The sequence below is a fragment of the Motacilla alba genome, chromosome 25 (assembly GCF_015832195.1).
Source record: "Motacilla alba alba isolate MOTALB_02 chromosome 25, Motacilla_alba_V1.0_pri, whole genome shotgun sequence".
In the NCBI taxonomy this organism is placed as follows: Eukaryota; Metazoa; Chordata; class Aves; order Passeriformes; family Motacillidae; genus Motacilla; species Motacilla alba.
Window position 1 is genome coordinate 1,102,105 of NC_052040.1, and position 22,084 is coordinate 1,124,188.

At 59.8% G+C, this 22,084-nt stretch overlaps 1 protein-coding gene across 1 annotated transcript in view; it reads right to left on the bottom strand.

Moving 5' to 3' along the window:
* Positions 1 to 21,802, bottom strand: part of LMNA (lamin A/C) — a gene marked incomplete at its 5' end in the record, with an annotated part of 22,962 nt that extends 1,160 nt beyond the window's left edge. Inside the window, 3 exons of the mRNA XM_038161715.1 lie at positions 6 to 153; positions 19,278 to 19,801; positions 21,452 to 21,802. Of these exons, the coding sequence (XP_038017643.1) occupies positions 6 to 153; positions 19,278 to 19,801; positions 21,452 to 21,802 (1,023 nt within the window). The remainder of the gene's footprint in view (positions 1 to 5; positions 154 to 19,277; positions 19,802 to 21,451) is intronic.
* Positions 21,803 to 22,084: the final 282 nt, after the last annotated feature.

A 22,084-nucleotide genomic window follows, 5' to 3' on the forward strand; every position in this document is an offset into this window, starting at 1 on the left:
GCCACCTGTCCCCTCAGGTCCCGCACTTCATTCTCCAGATTCCTCTTCTCACCCAGGGCCGTGGAGAGCGCGGCCTCCTTGGAGTTGAGCAAAGCCTCCACGTCCTTAAGGCGTGCCTGGGCAGTCAGCAGGTCCCCTTCCTTCTTGGCATTCCTGCGGGGCAAAGGGTGGCACAGGTGAGCGGCGCAGCAGGAATAATCCCAGTCATCAGGAAATGATGGAGCTGCTCTGGTTCAAAGGGACCTTAAAGCTCATCTAGTTCCACGCCCTGCCACGGGCAGGGACATCTTCCACTGTCCCAGGTTGCTCCAAGCCCCGTCCAACCTGGCCTGGAACATCTCCAGGGATCCAGGGGCAGCCACAGCTTCTCTGGGCAACCTGTGCCAGGGCCTCACCGCCCTCACAGGGAAGAATTTCTTCCCAATAACCCTCTGGCAGGGGGAAGACATTCCCCCTTGTCCTGTCACTCCAGACCCTTGTCCGAAATCCCTCTCAAAATTTTCTAGTCCCTCTAAGTACTGAAAAGGACTCTAAGACCTTGTCAAGCTTCTCACCCACCAAAACCTCCAAGTATTCTGAAATACTTGGAGTACTGAAAAGGATTCGAAGTACTGAAAAGGATTCTAAGGCCTTGTCAAGCTTCTCACCCACCAAAAGCTCCAAGATCTTCTCCTCAGGGCTGTTCTCAGAGAAGCCTGTGCACTGTACCCCAAGCACAAAGCGTGTCACTCCTGCCCCTCTCTGATCACTCCCAAAAGGGCTGCACTGCTGTCCCTAAGAACCACCACCAAGGGGACCAGCACACCCCAGCCAGCCCGCACACCCAGCCCCGGCTGGGACACCAGGAAGTAGAAGGGCTGGGAAGGGCTGGCAGAGTCTCAGGGTGCACTCTGCACACCCACAGCACGCCACGAGACCCGTGCCGACCGGGCTGGGGCTGGACCGGCACCGTGTGGCGTGCCGGGAAGCAGGGCAGCGTGGTGGGACACTGCAGATGTGTGGCACAGCGTGACACACATGTGCACCGCGAGGGGTGACATGGCATGGGACAGTCAGATGTGTCAGAGTGAGGGGTGGCACAGGCCACCACGGCAGGGGACAGTCAGATGTGTTAGCATGAGGGGTGGCAGAGGCCACCATGGCAGATGTGTCAGCGTGAGGGGTGGCAGAGGCCACCACGACATGGGACAGTCAGATGTGTCAGCGTGAGGGGTGGCAGAGGCCACCACGACATGGGACAGTCAGATGTGTCAGCGTGAGGGGTGGCAGAGGCCACCATGGCACAGGACAGTCAGATGTGTTAGCATGAGGGGTGGCACAGGCCACCACGGCAGGGGACAGTCAGATGTGTTAGCATGAGGGGTGGCAGAGGCCACCATGGCACAGGACAGTCAGATGTGTCAGCGTGAGGGGTGGCAGAGGCCACCATGGCAGATGTGTCAGTATGAGGGGTGGCAGAGGCCACCATGCCATGGGACAGTCAGATGTGTCAGTATGAGGGGTGGCACAGGCCACCACGGCATGGGACAGTCAGATGTGTTAGCGTGAGGGGTGGCAGAGGCCACCATGGCATGGGACAGTCAGATGTGTTAGTGTGAGGGGTGGCAGAGGCCACCACGACATGGGACAGTCAGATGTGTCAGCGTGAGGGGTGGCAGAGGCCACCATGGCACAGGACAGTCAGATGTGTTAGCATGAGGGGTGGCAGAGGCCACCATGGCATGGGACAGTCAGATGTGTCAGCGTGAGGGGTGGCAGAGGCCACCATGGCACAGGACAGTCAGATGTGTCAGCGTGAGGGGTGGCAGAGGCCACCATGGCATGGGACATTCAGATGTGTTAGCATGAGAGGTGACAGAGGCCACCATGGCATGGGAGATTCAGATGTGTCAGCATGAGGGGTGGCAGAGGCCACCATGGCATGGGACAGTCAGATGTGCTAGTGTGGCTCAGCACGGCGTGGCTGGGCTGTGACGTGGGGCAGGATGTGTTCGAGGGTCCCAGGACGAGGGAAGAGATGAGAATTTTCACTCGATGTTTTAGAAGGCTGATTTATTCTATTCTGATCTATATTATATTTAAAGTGCTATACTAAAACTATCCTAAAAGAATAGAGGGAAAGGACACGTCAGAAGGCTTGAAAGGAATAGAATGGGATGATAATAAAAGCTCGTGACTGCTCAGAGCCCCGCCACATCTGGATCAATCATTAAATAGAAACAATTCACCAGGATTAATCAAAGATACTGTTGCATTCTACAGTAGTAAATAAATATTATTTTTCTTTTCCTCTGAAGCGTCTCAGGAGAAAAGAAAATCCCGACAAAAGGAATTTTCATCAAATATCATAGTAACACTGTGGTCCCTCAGCCCGACCTCGGGCACTGCCATCCACCATCGTGCCCCTCTCTCTTTTCCAGCCCTCTCTCTCTGCCAGCCGTGTGACCGGGGAACCTGATCTGCCCGCGCACCACAACACAGCCCGGAGCTATTTTGGTAGATCCTATAAAAAGAAAAGACCCAAGGGCCCCCCCAGCAGCCGCCAAGCCCGGGCTGGGACTGTCACCCTGTCACCCCACCTGCCTCAAACGGGGTGTGGGACCGGGGGGGGGAACGGGCTCGGAGCCCGTCGGCCCCCGCGGGCAGTGCGGGCACACCGGGGCCGGGACACGGTCACGAACACCGGGAGCGGCTGCGGCGCTCGGCCCATCCCGGAGGAGCATCCCCAGCACCGGAATGGGGCCGGGACACGGTCACGAACACCGGGAGCGGCTGCGATGCTCAGCCCATCCCGAGCACCGGAATGGAACTGGGACACGGTCACGAACACCGGGAACGGCTGCGGCGCTCAGCCCATCCCGGAGCAGCGTCCCGAGCACCGGAATGGGGCCGGGACACGGTCACGAACACCGGGAGCGGCTGCGGCGCTCAGCCCATCCCGGAGCACGGGAATGGAGCCGGGATACGGTCACGAACACCGGAAACGGCTGCGGCGCTCAGCCCATCCCGGAGCAGCATCCCCAGCACCGGAATGGAGCCGGGAGAGCCTGCGGCTCTCAGCCCATCCCGGAGCAGCATCCCGAGCACCGGAATGAACACCGGGAGCGGCTGCGGCACTCAGCCCATCCCGAGCACCGGAATGGAGCCGGGACACGGTCACGAACACCGGGAGCGGCTGAGGCGCTCAGCCCATCCCGGAGCACCGGAATGGAGCCGGGAGCGGCTGCGGCGCTCAGCCCATCCCGAGCACCGGAATGGAGCCGGGACACGGTCACGAACACCGGGAGCGGCTGCGGCACTCGGCACTCAGCCCATCCCGAGCACCGGAATGGAGCCGGGAGCGGCTGCGGCACTCAGCCCATCCTAGAGCAGCATCCCGGAGCACCGGAATGGAGCCGGGAGCGGCTGCGGCTCTCAGCCCATCCCGGAGCACCGGAACGGAGCCGGGATACGGTCACGAACACCGGGAGCGGTTGCGGCTCTCAACCCATCCCGGAGCAGCATCCCGAGCACCGGAATGGAGCCGGGAGCGGCTGCGGCACTCAGCCCATCCCGGAGCACCGGAATGGAGCCAGGACATGGTCACGAACACCGGGAGCGGCTGCGGCTCTCAGCCCATCCCGGAGCACCGGAATGGAGCCAGGACATGGTCACGAACACCGGGAGCGGCTGCGGCTCTCAGCCCATCCCGGAGCACCGGAATGGAGCCGGGACACGGTCACGAACACCGGGAGCGGTTGCGGCTCTCAACCCATCCCGGAGCAGCATCCCGAGCACCGGAATGGAGCCGGGAGAGCCTCCGGCACTCGGCCCATCCCGGAGCACCGGAATGAACACCGGGAGCGGCTGCGGCTCTCAGCCCATCCCGGAGCAGCATCCCGGAGCACCGGAATGGAGCCGGGAGCGGCTGCGGCGCTCAGCCCATCCCGAGCACCGGAACGGAGCCGGGAGCAGCAGGACGGCGCTTCCAGACCCGCAGGTGAGGGATGTTGGAAGCTCCTGCACTGGCCAGCAGCAGATTTTCCCGCATTTCTTTTTTGTTTCCTGGCCCGAGGCAGCATGCAGAAGTTACGCTGTTCTCCCGTGTTTCAAAACCCCAGGTTTCAAAATCCCAGGCTGCCGTTATTAAGCGCAAGCCTCCCTTCAAATCCCAGGATATTCCACGTTAAAAGAGCAGGAATTCCACTGAAGGACAGTTTAAAAAAAAACCCACCCACAATTCCTACACGTAGAGTAACGAAATTCAGGATCACTTTAAGTGCTGCTGTCAGGAAAAGCAGAGCCCAGGAGCCTCTGGGAATCCAGGAGCAGCTCGCAGACTTTTTCTTGGAAGCGAGCAAAGATCTTCTGCCTTTCTTACAATTTCTGAAAGCTCCTTTCCCAGCCCAGAACACTCTTTATTGTAGTGTAAAGGGCTCAGTGTAACGTGCTGGATCTGTAATAAATTCTAGAACGTGTTTGTGGTCGGATTTTCATATTTTAAATGTTCGGGGCTCTCAGGTAAGAGGGTCTCAATGCTGTGCACAGAGTATGATTTCATATAGTCCATTAATTCCATAAAATAGCCTCTTTTAGCAGTCTAGAGAATTTGGAATCTTGCCCACAGCGGAATAACTGACCAAGAAATGCCTCTGGTCCCCCTTTTTCCAGGGAGCCACAGTCTCACATGCCAGAGCTGCTGCTGGGTCCTTCCTGCTCAACCCCCTCCTTTCGTGCCAGTGACTCACAGGACAAGAATGCCAACCGGGAGCGGCTCCGAGGCTCGCTGTGCTTTCCCATCTGGCCCCGGCTCAGCCCCGTGGCCAGCGTGGCCACCCCAGCACTGCCGGCGAGGTGCAGCCCTGTCCTTCCCGACAGAGTGGAGTGCCATGTGGCTCCTCCTCATCCCCGGGGCTTTTGCTGCTGCTCTTTGCCATCCCTGGGGCTTTGCTGCTGCTCTCTGCCCATCCCCGGGGCTTTGCTGCTGCTCTTTGTCCATCTCTGGGGCCTTGCTGCTGCTCTCTGCCCATCCCCGGGGCTTTGCTGCTGCTCTCTGCTCATCACTGGGGTTTTCTGCTGCTCTTTCCCACCCCTGGGGTTTGCTGCTGCTCTTTCCCATCTTTTGGGGGTTTGCTGCTGCTCCCTGCTCATCCCTGGGGGTTTTCTGCTGCTCTTTCCCATCCCTGGGCTTTGCTGCTGCTCTTTGTCCATCCCCAGGGGTTTGCTGCTGCTCTTTGCCATCCCCGGGGCTTTGCTGCTGCTCTCTGTCCACCCCAGGGTGTTTGCTGTTGCTCTTTCCCATCCCTGGGGGTTTCCTGCTGCTCTCTGCTCATCCCCAGGGCTTTGCTGCTGCTCTTTGCCACCCCTGGGGCCTTGCTGCTGCTCTTTCTCCATCCCCGGGGGTTTTCTGCTGCTCTTTCTCCATCCCCAGGACTTTGCTGTTGCTCTTTTCCATCCCCAGGGCTTTGCTGCTGCTCTCTGCTCATCCCCGTGGGTTTGCTGCTGCTCTTTGCCATCCCCGTGGGTTTGCTGCTGCTCTTTCTCCATCCCTGGGGGTTTGCTGCTGCTCTTGTCCATTCCCGGGGTTTGCTGCTGCTCTCTGTCCATCCCTGGGCTTTGCTGCTGCTCTTTGTCCATCCCCAGGGGTTTGCTGCTGCTCTCTGTCCATCCCTGGGCTTTGCTGCTGCTCTTTGTCCATCCCCAGGGGTTTGCTGCTGCTCTTTGCCATCCCTGGGGCTTTGCTGCTGCTCTCTGCTCATCCCCAGGGCTTTGCTGCTGCTCTTTGTCCATCCCTGGGGTTTTCTGCTGCTCTTTCCCATCCCGGGGGCTTTGCTGCTGCTCTCTGCTTGCCCTGTTGGCTGTGGAGGTTTGGGCACAGCTGGAGGACACCGGCTGGTTGGGATGAGGCTCCAGCATGACCCGGGTGGCATCACTCTTCCAAGGGACAGCAGTTCCATCGGCCAGGGACACACAGAGTGAAAAATGCTGAGGGTCACCCTTGTGCCTGCAGCAGATTTGCCCTCTCCAGGGACCAGAAATTCCCAGGGTTCTGGCCACCAATGCCTGGAAAGCTCCACGGTGAATCCCAGACTCAAGGACAAATCCCTTTTGCTTCGAAGCCTCCCGTGCTCAGCTCTGGATTCCACCATGAGGAGGAGAGCCAGAAGCTTGGAGCCCACCAGCCTGGGCTGGGAGTAGCTCTGCCAGAGGGACAGGGGTGAGACAAATCCTCTCCTGCCCTCTGCCCTGAGGGGGGGTCCAGTGGTCGGCAGAATTCGGCTCCCTGGGGCCTGAGCATCTCCCCCGGGTTCCTTCCCTGAGCCCAAAGGTGGCAGCAGTGTCTGGATAAGGCATCAGCACGCAGGTGAGTCCTCTCTGGCCCTGGGGACCCCCAGCCCACCACTTCAGGCCAGCCCTGTTGATCCCTGCTCCTGCTCCAGCCCAGCCAAGGTTTGGGTTTTCCCTTCTCCTGCCCTCAGGTCCTGCTTTTATTCCCGGGAAGCCTCACGGGCTCCAGCTGGCGCTGGGCTAAAAATAAAAACTTCCATGGCAGCTGTGTCACTCCCACATCCCTGGAGAGGATGAAGACAGGCCTTCCTCCTCCTCCCCAGAGGGTTTCTCTGGCCTCTCCATGCTGCCTGTTAGAGCCCAAATTCCCCAGTGAAAAGGGAAGCAGAGACTCATTCTGGGGGGGGCTAGGTGCCTTCAAATCCCACAGGATTTGCTCCCCTGTGCTGCGAGAGCCACAGGTGAAAACATTCCAAGAGGAGAAAAAAAAAAAAACAGAGGCATCAAATCCTCGAGAAACAAAAGTCTCGAGAGAAAAGATGGAGGGAAAAGGGGCCTCAAGACATTTTATTTTTAGCTTTTAAAAGCAGGAAGAAGGGAAAAAAAAAAAAAAAAAAGGATTGAAAATTGCAGCCGAGCTGCCAGAAAATTCAAATGTTAATGGAAAGTTGGATCTGCTCTGGCTGCGCTCAGCACAGACAGACGAGAGGCTGTGAAGTCAGAGAGGGCTCAGGGACGGCCCCACATCTGCTACTGCTCCCCCCCCGCCCCAAAATCCCAGCCAGGAAACCTGGCAGGTCTGGGCTCTCCCTCTGGAAAAGTCAAGACAGGACAGAGCCGTCAGAGCTTGTTGGAACAGCTCCAGGCATGAGCCCACCAGGCTGCTGGAAAGATGCCAGGCCTCTCCCAGATGCCAGTGCATTTTTGGGAAACGCTCCTTGGTTTTCCTCTCCGCTGTTAATCCCCACGAGTGCTCCTGAAGCCTGGGCAGCACGGGGCTCCGTGCACTGGGACAGGAACCAGTGAGTGGGATGGAGCTCGGAGAGGCACAGGCGTTCCCCCTCCTTCCAAACTGCAGCTGCCCCACCCTGGAAAAGCTGCCAGCTCAGGGAACTCGCTGGCTCCTGCCCCGTCCATAAATCTTTATGGATCTCTGCAAATCGCCCCAGACTGCAGGTCTCGGTCCCACCTGGCTGCCAGCTGTGGTCCCCACAGCTGCCTGCTCCTGGCTATCCCAGAAAAGCTTTGACACCTTTACAGCTCGGGAAGCCGGGCCAGGAGTGGCAGTGTGTGCCCGTGGCAGTCTCAGAATGCTGGGAGGACCCAGGAGATCTGCTTTGCTCCACCTTGGGCAGGCTGCTCTCCACGGCACTGCCTCCAGCGCCTGGGATCTGTCCCAGGATCACCACACCTATCCCAGGGGTCACTGCCCCATCCCAGGGATCTTTACCCCACTCCCCGCTCCCAGGGGTTGTTTCTCCACCAAGGATTGTTCCCCCACGCCAGGGACCAGGGCCCCACAGGATGAGGAGAGGCAGAGCTGGAAAACCTCTGCAGTGGGGCAATGGGAATGTGGCAAAGCAGCTTCTCCCAGCTTCTGACTCATCCGTGCCGCAGCAGCTCTGCCAGATCACCAGGATAAACACGGGCTGGTCTCCTAGCAAGGGAGCTGGAAATAGCCAGCATGATGTACAGCAAGGACAGTGTCTGCACGGAGCCAGCATCCTGTGGGGCACCAGAGGCAGCTGGGGGTGCCAGCACCAGCTGTGTGCACGGAAACAGCATCCACGTCTGGCATCAGTGGTGCCAAAGACCCTCCCTGGTGCCAGGGTCAGTGCCACAGTGCTCTGCCACACTCGTGACATGCTCTGCCATGGGGCTGAGGGGTTTGTCCAGCCCCACGTGGCCCCTGGAGCACAAACAGCTCACTGGCATCTTCCAGGAGCTGGGCTTCCCCTCCTGGCACTGGGATCTGGCCTCTCCTTGCACCCTTAAAATGCACCAAGACTGCTGCTTCGTTGGGAACCAGCAAAAAGCCTTTCGTGGGGAGGCAAACAGACCCCCCTGTCTAGGATTCTCCAAATTCAAGCTGTTCCTGTCCTTCCACAGCTCCCATCACCAGGAACACTGCTGGGAGCTGTGGGTGCACGCCTGACCTTACGGATACCCCCGGGGATCAGCCACACACGTCCCTCTGTGTCGGAATCCAGAACATCCCTCTGGGTGCCCTGGATGGCCAGAGCTGCTGGCAGGGGGCTCTGAGACCCTGACATGCAGCCAAGGACACACGTGGGGTTTTGATCTTAGCCCGTGGAGCAAATCACCAACTCTGTAGGAAGAATTACAAGCCACACACACAAGTTTAGGTGTTGTAGTAGAAGTAGTCACAAAGCGAAAGGAAGGATTTTTGAGTGCTCTACAGGGGGGTTTTAAGCCAAGGGGTCCAAGTTTTGTACATGGGGGTAAGGAGATCTAAGATGGAGGGATTTGGGTGTGCCCTGTCCTCTTTCTTTCTCCTTCCTAGCCTCCATGTCTTTGGTGATGTTGGCACTCACAGATTGGTTTAGAGTAGAAAGTCACCATTCAATATAGATAGTAGGCATTGGGGAAAAGGTATAAACATGTAACACGTAATATATGATATAAAAGATGGCACCAGCCCCTGGGAGGGCAGAGAGTGCCTTTGTCTGACCTGCTGAACGGGCCACAGCAGCTCAGGGAGAAGAATCTTTGAGATAACCAACAATAAACTACTTTGAGAACAGACAACAGAAGACTACTGAGTCTTTCTTCGAAGGCACGGGTTGGAGGAGGGACTTTTCCATCTCTTGGGGTCGCCCCAATCTGTGGGTGAAACCCCACATCTGGCATCCCTGGGTGGGCAGGAGACCCGACACCTCTGAAGGTGTGAAGAAGCTTTTCCCCCTCCTGGATGCACCAGAGCGAAGACCTGCTCACCCTTCATCCTCCCCTCCAGCCGCGGGAGAAGCGCTTCAGCTCCAGCAGCCCCGCCACGGCCGCACGCTGCCGAAGAGCTCCAAGCCCCTTTCTGACAACAGATAGAGCATGAATTGTTCAGAATTCACAATGCTGCAGCTCAGCGCTGGCTGGGGAGCCCCAGGGTGGCTCACTCCCCGTCCGGGCTGTCACGCCAGCCGGTGACTCACCGGGAGCTCGGGATGGAAACCCCAAGTCACCAACTGACGCTGCTCTTTGGGCTCGGTCCCCCACGGCAACAGGCCAGTCCCTGGTTTTGGAGGGTGGGTGGCTTCACCAGAGGCGTTCCAGAGCTGGAAAAGGGGGTTTTGCCCTTTTGCCACGTGGGAGTTCATCGGGGGAACGGGAAGGACTTGGTCTTCCACGGCCCACGCCGTGTTTTTGGGGGAGGTTTGTGCCAGGCATAAATCTGTGCCTCTGCACAAAGGGCAGGACTTACCCTCCATGGACAAGGGGCCCAGCTTGGAGCATGCATCACAACACCCCAGCAGGTTCTGCCAGTGCCTGGCTGCCTGGGAGACCCCCTGCCAGCTGTGGGACCCCATCTGCTGCCTGTGGGACCCCCTGTTACCCACATGATTCCTTCTCCCAGCTGCCTGGCAAACGCTTTTCCAGGGTGCAGCAAGCCCCAGGAGACAGATGCAAAGTGCAAGGAGGACGAGCCCTGGAGCCCCCAGTGCTGGGGGGGAGCACAGGGAGCCCAGCAAAATGAGGGCAGGATCTCCCTGTGGGGAATTCTGCCACCAAGCCTGGGTTACCTGGAACCAGCCGTGCCAAGTGCTACCAGTCGAAACTTGATTTAGCAAACCTGGCCCAGTCCCAGCTCCGTTAGCAGAGCTGGTCCTGAAGAGCTTGGGAATCACACGGCACTGGGAAAACCTGGCCAGTGGCTGTGCAGGTCTTGAGGGTCTCCTTGCTTGAAAAACCTGCATTTTCCACTGAAAAAAGTCACCAAACACTTGAACAGGCTGCCCAGGGCAGTGGTGGAGCTTCCCCCTTCCTGGAGAGATTGAACAGGCAGGTAGACGTGGCAGCTGGGGACACGGCTTGGTGGTGGCCTTTGGGGGGACTCGATGATCTTGGAGCCAAGCTAAACTATGATGTGATTCTGTCTCTTTATAAACCTGAACATCTCAACTTCTCAGAACACCAAGATCAAGCACTGGCCAGCCCCACCGGCAGCCCGGGCTCGGCACAACCCACACCCATCCATTCCAAACGTGCCAGCCTGCCTTTTCCTAGCTTGCCACGAAATCTTGGAATCGGGTTAGCTAAAAGACACTTGATGGCCTGGGATTGAATCATCCTAAATGCAGATGAAAGCAATAATACCCTTTATCAAGGAAAAAAATAAACTTGCTCACAAAAGCTGAGCTGGAAAGCGAATTTTTTTAGGCACAACTCAAATATGTCAACAGACCTCCTTCCACACTGCTCAATTCCACCTTCTGAGGGCAAGATTTCAGTAGGAGAGACACGAGAAAAAAGGTTTTGAGATCATGGAATCTTCTCAGTTGGAAGGGACCCACAAGGATCATCGATTTCAACTCCAGACAGGACAGCTCCAAAAACCCCACCATGTGCTTGAGGGCGTTGTCAGCTTGTTTTTCCCAATCCAGAATTTGCTAGCAGTGCTGTCTACTGCTGACTAAAGCCAAAGCCTTTGGGAAGAGGAGGGAAGAAGGAAATTCCAAGTCTTCATGCCACTGCTCTGAACACTCACCATCTTAACAAGTCAGATTTGTACCATTAATGTAGTTAAATTGCATCTTAAGCAATGACAAATTAACAATTAAGCTTTGGACTGGATGAAATGGAAGGAGTCTTGCCCGGCCTTGACTGCCTTACTCTGACACAGCTTTTGAATAATTGGGCTAAAACTTAATGGGAAAGTTGTGGGTTTGGTGGTTTTGTTCCACCCAGGACAGCTCTGAGCGCTGCCCCTCCACGGAAGCTCCAGAACGTTCCGTTCACTTCAACACATCCTCCTCAGGAAGGAGAAGCTCTAACCCCATAAACCCCCACCTCCAAGGATGGAAACGAAGCAGAGATTCCCGGTGTTTCCCCGGCAGATTGGGCACGGTGGGAGCCTCACAAAGGGAGTTAAAAACAGGGAGCTGAGTCACCGTGTTAGTCATGCCTTGGGGACAGGAGCACGGGGGGAAAAACAGCTGTCAGCTCGAGTTTAGCTGGGAGCTGGCCACACAGCCGGGATGTGCAGCAGGGATGCACTCCAAGGATGCAATCCCAGCCCCAGGAGCAAGGAAACATGCTGCCACTGCTCAGATGTGGCTGCGGCTCCCTTCCCTCTGCTCTCACGGGCAGCTCCTGAGCCCAAAGAGGGGTGGGAAGGCGTGAGGAGGTCGCCCTGTACCTGCTGCATCCTGATCCACAATGGAAACCTGGGCAAGGTGGGACAAGGCAGAGAGGAGCCAAAAGAGCCAAAACAGGGGACGAGTTCAAGGCCTCCTCTTTGGAAGCAGCACCAGCTCACCCCGTTTTCCATAAATCTGGTACGCAAAGCTTCTGGCCAGAAACATTTGCTTAAGAAACAAAGCAGGGGATTGTTGGGTCCAGATGCCACACATACTCCTGGGAACAAAAGGGTTTGCTGTCGCGGCTCCAGCAGCAGATAAAGGCACACAAGGTGTTTACATTGCCACAAGGTCTGTTTGCATGCGGCGGGGGCAGCGGGGTTGAGTCACTGCCGGCACAGGCAGCTCCAGCTGCTGCTGGAGTGGCTGTGGGGATGGATAGGGATGGGGTTCCAGCAGGAAAACGCAGCTCAGCACGGGGATGAGCAGCGACCGAGGTGACTGGCGATGTTTTGCTGCCCCGTGCCATGTGCAGAGCTGCCAGCGCACCTCTGCCCGCTTTCCCTGCCAGCCTCTGCTGGGCAGGGCCAGAGCCCAGACCTGCTTGGCACGTGGGCAGGAAACCAGCACTTCCCCAGAGCGGGGACCGCAGATGTGGCATCCCTAGAGAGCACAGTTTAGCCCCAGTTGCTGCTTGCACAGAACTGCCTGCGAACAGAACCACCCTGAGGGGTCCAAAGGAGAGCAACGAGGCTGGAGAGGGGCTGGGAACACGAGCCGTGTGTGACAAGAACGGCTGAGGGAGCTGGGGGTGTTCAGCCTGGAGAAAAGGAGACTCAGAGGTGACCTTATCATTCTCCTCAGCTTCCTGAAGGGTGGCTGTGCTGAGCTGGGGTCGCTCTCTTTCTCCGGGCAGCGACAGAACAAGAGGACGCAGTCTCAACTGCGCCAAGGGAGATCCAGGCTGGAATTGAGGAGAAAGTTTTTCACAGAAAGAGTGGTCAAATACTGGAACCATCTGTCCAGGTGGAGTCACCATCCCTGGATGTGTTTAAAAAAAGACTGGATGTGGCACTGGGTGCCATGATCTAGTTGAGGTGTTAGAACATGGCTTGGACTCGATGATCTTAAAGGTCTCTTCCAACCTAGAAATTCTGTGAGATGCTCCAACCTCCTGCCCACCACACACTCCCCACCCAAACAAACCCCAGGGTGCCTTCTTGCCCTGGAACCGCAGAGCTGAGGCTGGGTGGCACCAAGCAGCACCTCTGCCCTGAAAGGGGGGGCCTGGCAGCCACCAAACAGCAAAGCACGATGCCCAGGGCTGAGCCTGCTCTCCTCAGCGCCCCCCTTCCCCCCTAAAGCCCCCAACACGGAGGCTCAGCTTGGAAAATCCACCCCAGTTTCTCGCAGCGTAGCTGGGGGAGCATCCTGGCAGCCCACGGATGCCGCTGGGCTATCTGAGATCGTGCCAGGAAGGAAGGGGCAGAGCTGGACCAGGGGGCCCCCCCAAATCCCAGCCCAGCAGAGCCGCGCCCTGCTGCAGCCCGGAGGTGCAGGGCTGAGCGTGACTCACCCCCTGCTCTGAGCCCAGCCCTGGCACAGCCACCAGAGAGAGAGAGAGGGCACAGGGCTCCTCACAGAGGGGACTGGCAGCTGGCCACCCCTCAGTGCCCATGGGCACCGGGACCAAGCTCCCTCTGGGCTCCCACCCCTTTTGAAGCCCACTTTGCACGTCCACACCAACAGCTTGGATGTTTGTTTGGGCTCGAGCGACTCAGAGGGGGCTTTGGGGAGAAACTGTGTCCGCGAGCTGTTAATAAATAACCCCAAGAAAGTGAAAGTTCTTAGCTCCAGTTGAGCACGGCAGCGTGGGGACACCGAGCTCTGCCTGACCAGGACGGTGGCACTGGACTGGGTGGCAGCAGGACGTGTGTGTGCAAAGCAGCAGCCAGAGCGAGTGGCTGGAGGTGGCTTTTGTGCAAGGGGGAGGAGAGACCTCTGCTATCAGAGCCTTGCCCTTACAGAGGTGCTTCCGAGCCACTCGCAGCCCCGACAGAAAAATCCAGCAGCTCCAGGAGAGCCCTTGTTTGTTATTCAACAGCTTCAGGAGAGCCCATGCCTGTTCCTACCCTGGCTCTGCCACCTCTCCACGGGGACACAGCACCAACGCCTGCAAGGCGCAGCCCCGTAATTAAGGAAGGTACAGTACAGGCAGGGCAGAACCCACCCTGTGTGCTGGGGAACTTTGTCCCTGCTGCTGCCGCAATTCCCAGCTCTGCTAACCGTGGAAGGCAGAAACAGGGCGCTGGCTGCAGCTTGAGGGACACCCCAAGCCAAGGGCACCTTCACCTTCGCTGGAAAAGGTAATTGGTTTATGACAGAGAACCTGGAACGTTGACTCAGCCTCACCAGGAGCAGAGGTGTCCCAGCCCCAGCTGGGTTTGTGGTATCTCTGTGGGCTGAGCTCAACGCACCTCGTTAACCAACTTCCACACCCTTTGGCTTTCCCCAACACCCTGGATATCACAGCGTGGTTCACGGACATGCTGAGACATCCTCCATGAACGGGAACAAGGAAAAATGTGGGGATTTTATGAAACCCTTATCAAGGATGTGGAGGGGCTGGGCTTTAAAGCGAGATTTAGATTAAGTATTGGGAAGAAACTCTTCCCTGTGAGGGTGGTGAGGCCCTGGCATTGCTCAGAGAAGCTGTCCCCATCCCTGGGAGGACTGGGCTTCTCCTGGGTGGCTGAGGGTCTGGCTGTCACAGAGATGTCTCTGCACTCAGGGCTGCAGCTGCCACCGCACAGGCAGGGCTGGGGGACCATGCCAGCCCCCACAGTTGTTCAGCTTCACACTGGAGACATTCAGCCCTGGGCAGGGAGGGGAAGGGAGCAGAGGCAGGTGGGCAGCCAGCCCCGACACCGTGCTGTCTGCTGGCAGCTGTCAACAGGGGCAGGTTTTACACGGCACCAGCCTCAGCTGTTTGGGAACGTGCTGAGCTGGTCACAAAGGAACAGGCTCAGCAAACAACCTCACGAAGAGCAGCATGGCGAAACAGGTAACGCAGCCAGAGGCAGGACAGTGGGAGGTGATTCCCAGCTCGCCCTGAGCCCACTGGGCTGACGCTTCCTGGGGAATCCTCCATGACAGCTCTAATTTTGGCCAGGACTAGAGGGAGAACTCTGGTGACTTCCTCCTCTCCTGGCTGCCAGCAGCACAAAAGGAAACTGCTCCTCCCAAAGGGCATGAATTCAGCAGAATATGGAGCTGGCAGCCACCCCACGTGTCCCACCCTGGCTGTGTCACCTTCTCTGTCTGCATCCCCGAGCACCACGCAGGGGAACTCCCCGTTCTCTGGGCTCCAGAGTTTGAGGGTGGATGGGACTCAGAGAAGTGAAGCGACACGTGCAAGGCTGGAAAACACTCGTGGCAGCACGTGGGAGTGGGCTGTCAGGGATGGATCCCTTCCCACACCAAACACAGCCCTGACTCTCTTTGCAATCGCTTCTCTTTAACCCCCAGCTCCAAAGATAAGGGCCTTAATTTTCCAGAGTGGATCCTATCATCCTAAATATCTATAAGGGAACGGGATTTCCTCTGATTCCCCTCATCCCTGGGCTGGAAGACGCTGGCAAACGCAGCAGTGGGAGCGAGGTCACAAACCAAGAGTGCTGGAGCACGTTTCCCTGCCACAATTTTTCTTGGAAAAAGAGGGACTGGATGTTTGCACAGGCAAAAATTCCTCTCCACTGGGAACAGCTAATGAAAACCTTCTCCTGGAAGAAAGGTTTTGCCACGGAGCCCTGCAGCCCTGCAGCGTGCCAGGAGGGCCAGCATGCCCAGCCATCCCGAGCTGCTGGCTGCAGACGTCAGGGGACAAGCAGTGCGTCCACAGGGCCGGAGATTCAGGGTGGCTGGAGTGTTTAAGAGGGTCCCAGAGGGCCACGGAGGTCTGGATCAGCCCAGCTCTGTGTTGACGACTCCCCCCAAAGTATCCCCAGCTGCACAAGCTGCTCTTTGTTTGCTCTGAAAGGGCAAAGCCTCCTCCCAGCCAAAGCATTCCCTCCCTGGCAGGGATTCCATGAGGCAGACGGGGGAGAAACCCGGGAGCCTGAGGTTTCACCCCACGCAAAACGTTCCAGCACGAGCTCATCGCCGCTGAAGGAAGTGCATGCCCTCCTACCCCCACAGCAGCACTGAGCCTTAATTCTTTTTCCTCCCTTTTTTTCAGCTAAAGAGGTTTCGTTTACCTGCTCCTGCCTGGGGGGGTCACAAAACGTGGGGCAAAACCCCCTTGGGCTGGGGAAGGCTTGTGGAGTTCACCTGCTGGCACCTCAGTGCTGCCTCCCTTGGATGAGCTTCCCCCCTCCCCACAAAACAACGTTTGGGAAAAAGGAGATTTGTCCTCATTAGGGCCAGGGATGAGATCTGGGCCCCGGGAGGAAGAGGCGCTGCCAAGGCACTGCCTTAATCAGGTTAGGGGCTGCAATCCAGGAAGGCATCGCTCATCAGCGTGGTACTAACGAGGGCTGGTTCCTGCCTGGAGAGGGGAGCTGGTGGCCCCCACATGGCCACTCCTCACCCACGGAGCGAGCACTCAATTGCCCGGGGGTCTCTCCAGGGGTTGAAGGTGCCAAGGGCTGTATTCTACACCCCTGTGCCCCCAGACTGGGCTTATGCTGTGGGATGGGATGAACGCCCACGGAGCGAGGCACGGGCCGTGGCTCTGCTCACCCTGAGTCAGCAGCCAGCCTAAGGAGAGGGGGCAACGGGCAGGACCCAGCACAGAGCATCTCTCCAGGCTCCGTGGAGGCGCCATGCTGGCAGCCAGGTGTCCTCCGAGGAGGGGACAGAAGCTTGAGGACACCAGGGGCATCTCAGACTAGTCCTATCTCTACCCACGGCCTGGGAGGGGATGATGCCGGTGTTGCCAGCACCCCTGAGTCACCAGCCACCCTCCCCACACCCTCTGCTTCTCCTCAAGCATGGCTACAGCACGGCCAGAGGCCATCCAGAGCTGGGGACACACGTGGCACCAGGACAGGCAGGACTGCCCAGAGGGGTCCCTTGTCCTGGGGCACAACCAGTACCGGGCTGCACAGGGCTGAGGGTCCCCGTGCCAAGAGCCGGGTGGGCACTTTGGGAAACCCCTCCTGGGTCACCACAGGCAGCAGCCAAACTGGCAGCGGGAAGATCCCACTGGAAGCTTTCCCAGGAGAAGAGCAGCTGGCCAGGAGCAGAGGGGTGGCAGGAGGCAGAGGGCAGGCAGCCCGGCTCTTCTCAGACCCTCCTCCACCCGTGCAGCTCTCGCACTGCTACTGGTTAGACTGGTCTCCCTGTTTGCACAGCTGGTCCCCCTCCAGCCAGCAGCTCTTTCCCCACCCCAGACAGAGCACCCAGCACCCGAGGCCGTGTCGCATCATGCCCTGGCACCCCGGCCCCCCACCCTCCCTCTGTGCCGGCGAGACAACCCCTGCAGCAGGCAGCGGCGATGCTGCGGGCGCTGATAACGCAGCCCCGGGCGCCTGCCCTGCGGGAGATACCCGGCGCTTCTCCGGGGCTGGCGGGCACGGCGAGGGGCTCAGAGGGCTGCCAGTTACTCATTAGCCAAAGTCACACCGCCTCAAGGACAGTGACATGGCCCCGGGGCTGACCCAGGGGCTCAGGGCGGGCGGGGAGAGCCGGCAGAGCGGGGCGCATCCCTGCCCAAATGGATGGCAGGGAGCAGAACGGTGTCAGAACAACGGGGCCCCTCCTGATCGTGCCAACAGCTCCGCGGGGCTGGGGTCACTCCCTCATGCCCCAAAGGTGCGGGACACCCCAGTGAAAGTGAGCCCAAGGAGCAGCACCGCAGCTCGGCAGCCGGGTGTGCCGCTCTCTGAGCAGCCCCGGCACACGGAGCCACAAGATGAGCCGCAGCCTCCTCGAAGGGGTTTTGGGGTTGGAGAGCAGCCCTAGGGGTTTTGGGGTTAGAGAGCCTCGCCCTAGGAAGAGGGGACAAAGCAGAGGCAGGAATGAGCAGCGGCGGCTTCCCCCGCATCTCCGCTCTCCCATCGCACCGAGCGTGACTCAGAGGTGACTCAACATGGAAACAGCCCTGGCCCCGGAGCCCGCGCCCCTGCCGCTCTCCCAGCCCCACCGAAACCCATCTCTCAAGCACAAGCCGCTCTCCGGGAACCCCCCGCGAGTCACGGCACTCTTTCAGGGGATTTGTCAGCGCCCGGGAACAAGCACGGCAAGCTCCCGGAGCGCAGGGAAAAATTCCACCTCCGTTTTCCACACGGCCGGCTCCCAGCTCCCAGCTCCCCTCCAGCCGCGGCTGCGGGCCGGGCATTTTTTCCAACCCTCGGAAGATCGGTGGCCAAGATAGTTCTGCGTTTGCATAAAGCAGGAAAAAAAAAACCCCTTTAGACAGCTCAGCTCCTCCTCTCCGCAGCATCCGGATCCTCGGGATCCGGGAACAGGGATGTGGCGAGCAGCAAGCCGCCTTATCCGAGGACGAAGCTGCAGCGGCGCACGGGAAGCAGAAAGCTAAATATAACCGCACACGGCTTTGGATACGGCTCCAGCAGGCAGCACAGTCCCTTCCCTCCCAGGTAGAATATTTACGGCATCTGCTAAGGGAGTTAATTTTAGCCTCGTTTGGTACAGGCTCAAAACGAGGAGTCCAGAATAAGAGGCAAAAGATCAAATGGAGTTAAGAGGGGGCTGTCCCGCCACTGCCCAGCCCGAGCGCGGCTGCGAGCCAAAGCCGATGACGGAAAGGGATCCGCTCGCTCCGTCCCTGGAGCGGCATTCGGGGAACTGAGCGCCACGGGGACACGTCCCGACGCTGCACGGGCTGGCAGAGCCCGGGGGATGCCCAGTGCCAGCCCCTGCTTGGCCAGCAGCGACATCGGCCAGGGAGCCCCGCGTCCTCAGGGGACCTGTGCCGGTGACAGCCCTGAGGAGGGCAGAGGCACCCCGCGGCCACCCCACGAGGGGGGGCATTGCTGACGGCAGGGAGGGAAAGAAAGGAGCCCGACGGGAGCGGCTGGAGGAATTCGTCCCTCAACGGGAGCACATCACCCGGTGACAGCTGGTGGGAGGGGGACACGAGCGCTGCCAGCACACTTCTTCCCCCAGAGCCAGGGAGCCCACAGAGTGGGAGCAGCTTGGCACAGGGAGGGTTAAGGCAAACAAAACCTGGAGCAGGTTCTTTAACCGGTGCCAGAGACAGCAAAGGAAAATAGGACGAGCAGGCGAAATCTGTAGGCAGGACAGAGCCAGCTGGCTGGCACCGCTTCCCGGGCTGTGCCGGAGCGTGTTCAGGAATAACTCCAGCATGACGAAGGCAGAGGGGCCGCCAGCCCGGCGCTTGTGGCCCGCATAACACGGACCCTGCCGGGGGCCCTGGGCATGTCTGCTCAGCCCCTGCCCCAAGCGTCCCCAGCTCTGCTCCCAAATCCCCGCTCCAAGGGCACCCCGGCCAAAGATGGCGCTTGGAAGGAGAGCAGGAATGACGAGAGAGCTCCTCTCCTCTTTTGGTCCCTACCACAGACGCTCCAGCCCCGGCCAGGCCACGGATTTCTCCTCTCTCTCTCTCTCTCTCCCTGCCTCCTCCAGGTCACTCCTTCCTCCCTCCCGGCTCCCTGCCAGGCATGACGACAGCGCCCGTCCCGCCGCAGTCCCCGCCATCCCCAGGGCACTCACCGGGCTTTCAGCTCCTTGTGCTCCTCCCGCACTTTGCTGAGCTCCAGCTGCAGCCGAGCTCTCTCCTTGGCCACCGAATCCAAGGTCTTGCGGGCATCCGCCAGCTCCGACTCGTAGGCAGCCTTGATGCCCGAGACCTCGCGGCTCACCACCTCCTCGGACTCGGTGATGCGGAGCCGCAGGCCGGCGTTCTCCAGCTCCAGCGAGCGCACCTTGTCGATGTACACGGCCAAGCGGTCGTTGAGCTCCTGCAGGTCCTCCTTCTCCTGCAGCCGGGTGATGCGCGTGGGGGACAAGGGGGTCCCCGAAGCCCCGCTGCGGGTGCTCCTTTTCTGCGAAGGCGTCGCCATGGGGTCCGGCGGTCGAGGCGAAGGAGCACGGCTCAGGTCACGGCGCGATGTCCCACGCCACCCGCCCAGCTGTCGCGGCAGCTCCCGGCGTCTGAGTGACTTGCTTATATCCCAGCTGGGCTGCTCACTTGGAGGAGGAGCTGAGAGGCGGCGGCGGGTGGAGTTATCCAAAACCTGGGTGGAGACAACTCGCATCAGTCCCAGCCCTTCCTTAGGAAAGGCTGGGAAAATATCCCTGGGTAAAGGGGCCTCGAGGGGGGCGTCTCTGGGGACGCAGTCCAGGGAAACCCCCTTCCACACGCTTTTCTAGGGCGATTCCCCCCGACAGAGGCTGGATTGCAGACTGGGGGGACTTGGCCAGGGAAAAGGGCACCTTGAGAGGGGCTGCAGTGAGGAGGTGCGGCCAGGCACCCCCAGGACCCTGGGGCTGAGCACATCCAGGACACTGCTGTCCCACAGGACCAGGGCAGGCAGCATCTCAGCAGCTGACCCCAGGGTGTGGGGGGTCCTGGCACACCCAGCATGCAGGAGCCTGGGGTACCTGAAACTCTGGGGTCCAGGGACCCAAATACAGCCCCGAAACACCCTGGTCTGGGCTCCCCTAAATCCTGAGGCGTCCCACACAAAGAGCTCCGGGGCACCCAAGAATGCCCCCACCCACCTACCCAGTCCCCTGCACTGGTTTCGCCCAGTTCTCTCAGCACTGGTATTCCCCATTTCCCAGCTCTCCTCAGTGCCACTTTGTAGCTCCCAAACTTCTGAGCACCAGTTGCGTCCCCACCTCGATTCCCTGTTTCCTGTTCTCCTGACTCCCAGCCCTCTCCAGTCCCGCTCAACCCTTCCAGCACGGCCAGCTCCCAGCAGGGGTGATTCCCAGTCCTCCCAGCAGGCGCGGGGTGCTCTGTCTCCCTCGAAGCGCTGTGATTTCCCGATCCTCCGAGTGCTTCCCGGCACTCCCAGAGAGAGGATGTCCCCTCCTGGGACTTCATCCCCCTCCCTGCGCTGCGCTGTGGAGCCAAACCCTCCCGCGTGTCAGAAACGGGAATGGAAAAACAACCCTCTAACACCCTAGAAATGAGGGGTGGGCGGGGGTCCTGGGGGGGATCCAGCTTCCTCCGTGTGAGCTCCTGCTTGGAAAGCTGGGAAGGCAGCTGGGGACGCTGAGGAGAGCCGGAGCACCCTAAAGCGCAGCGTCCCCCAAGCATTCCCGGCGGGCAGAGGGGTCCAAGGTCAAGGGCACAGGCAGCCCGGCTCCTCCTGCTCGCTCTGCAATCCAAGCTCGATTTGCTTCCCCGCTCGGGGAGGGCGGCAGAGCCCCGGGCGGGCTGAGAAATGACTCACGCAGCAACGGAGCAACACACGCAAAACACGCGAGGCACACGCAGGACACACGCGTGTGCGCTCCGGCAATGATTAACCCGCTGGCAGCCGCGCTGGCTGGCGAAAGGAGCCGGCAACAATCCAGCGCCGAGCTTTGAAAAAGCGACAGCTCCGTGCCGGGAATCTGCCCCAGCGCCACGTCAAAAACGGGAGGGGAAAGGGGAGAAAAGGGGGGGTCAGCTGGGCACAGCCCTCCTGGCACTGCCGCGGGGAGGGGCTGGGGGTCGGCATCCCCCCTCCTTCCCCCCCGGCCCCGCTGCACCCCCTTCCCCACCCTGGCTCGCAGGGTAACCCCTCTGTGGCTGGAGCAGCCCCCCGAGTGCTGCAGGCATTGCTGTGCCACCACCCGCTCAGCACTGCGTGTCCGGGGGAGGGTCTGCGCTCCTTCACGCCATCCCACACAAATTCCTCCTTTCCTGCCTCCTCGCCTTTCCTTCCCCACACCTTTCCTTCCCCGTCCCGCAGCAGCCCCTTCCCCGCTGGCTGGGGTGGGGACACCGCAGAGAGCTGGGGACACCCGTGCGTGTCACACACACAGCGAGAGCGGGCAGGACGGGCCACGGGGCAGGGATGGCGGCCAGGGCCGGTGGCCAGGGCCGGTGGCGGTGGCCCGAGGGCCGGTGGCGGAAGGGCAGAGCGCAGCGGAGCGCGGCGGGGCGGGCCCGGCGCGCTCGGAGGCTGCCGGGACGCGCGGCTCGCCCGCCCTGCGCGCCTCCGCGCTTGTTTTCTTTCAAACCCCGAGCCCTGGGCGGGAGGGAGAGCCAAAGGCCGTTTGGCCCCAGGGTGCTGTCTCTCTCAGCGGGAGGTTCCCGCCTGTGTCCAGGGCATCCGCCGGGGCACGGGCCTTGGAGCGTTTCCAGGGTCACCAACGGTGGGTCAAAGCCTTAATGTGGGTAAAGGCGGGGAGGGAGCAGCTTGGGCAAGAGCTGGAAATCACAGCTAAGGGTCACTGGCGCAGCCTGTCGCTGGGCTGGCACCTCCAGCTCCCCCCAAAGCTCCTGCTGTGAGCGGGACCCCGGCTCAGTATCCCACCCTTCGCTGCCCGGGGGACCAAACCTGGGGGGTCCCTCGGGCTGG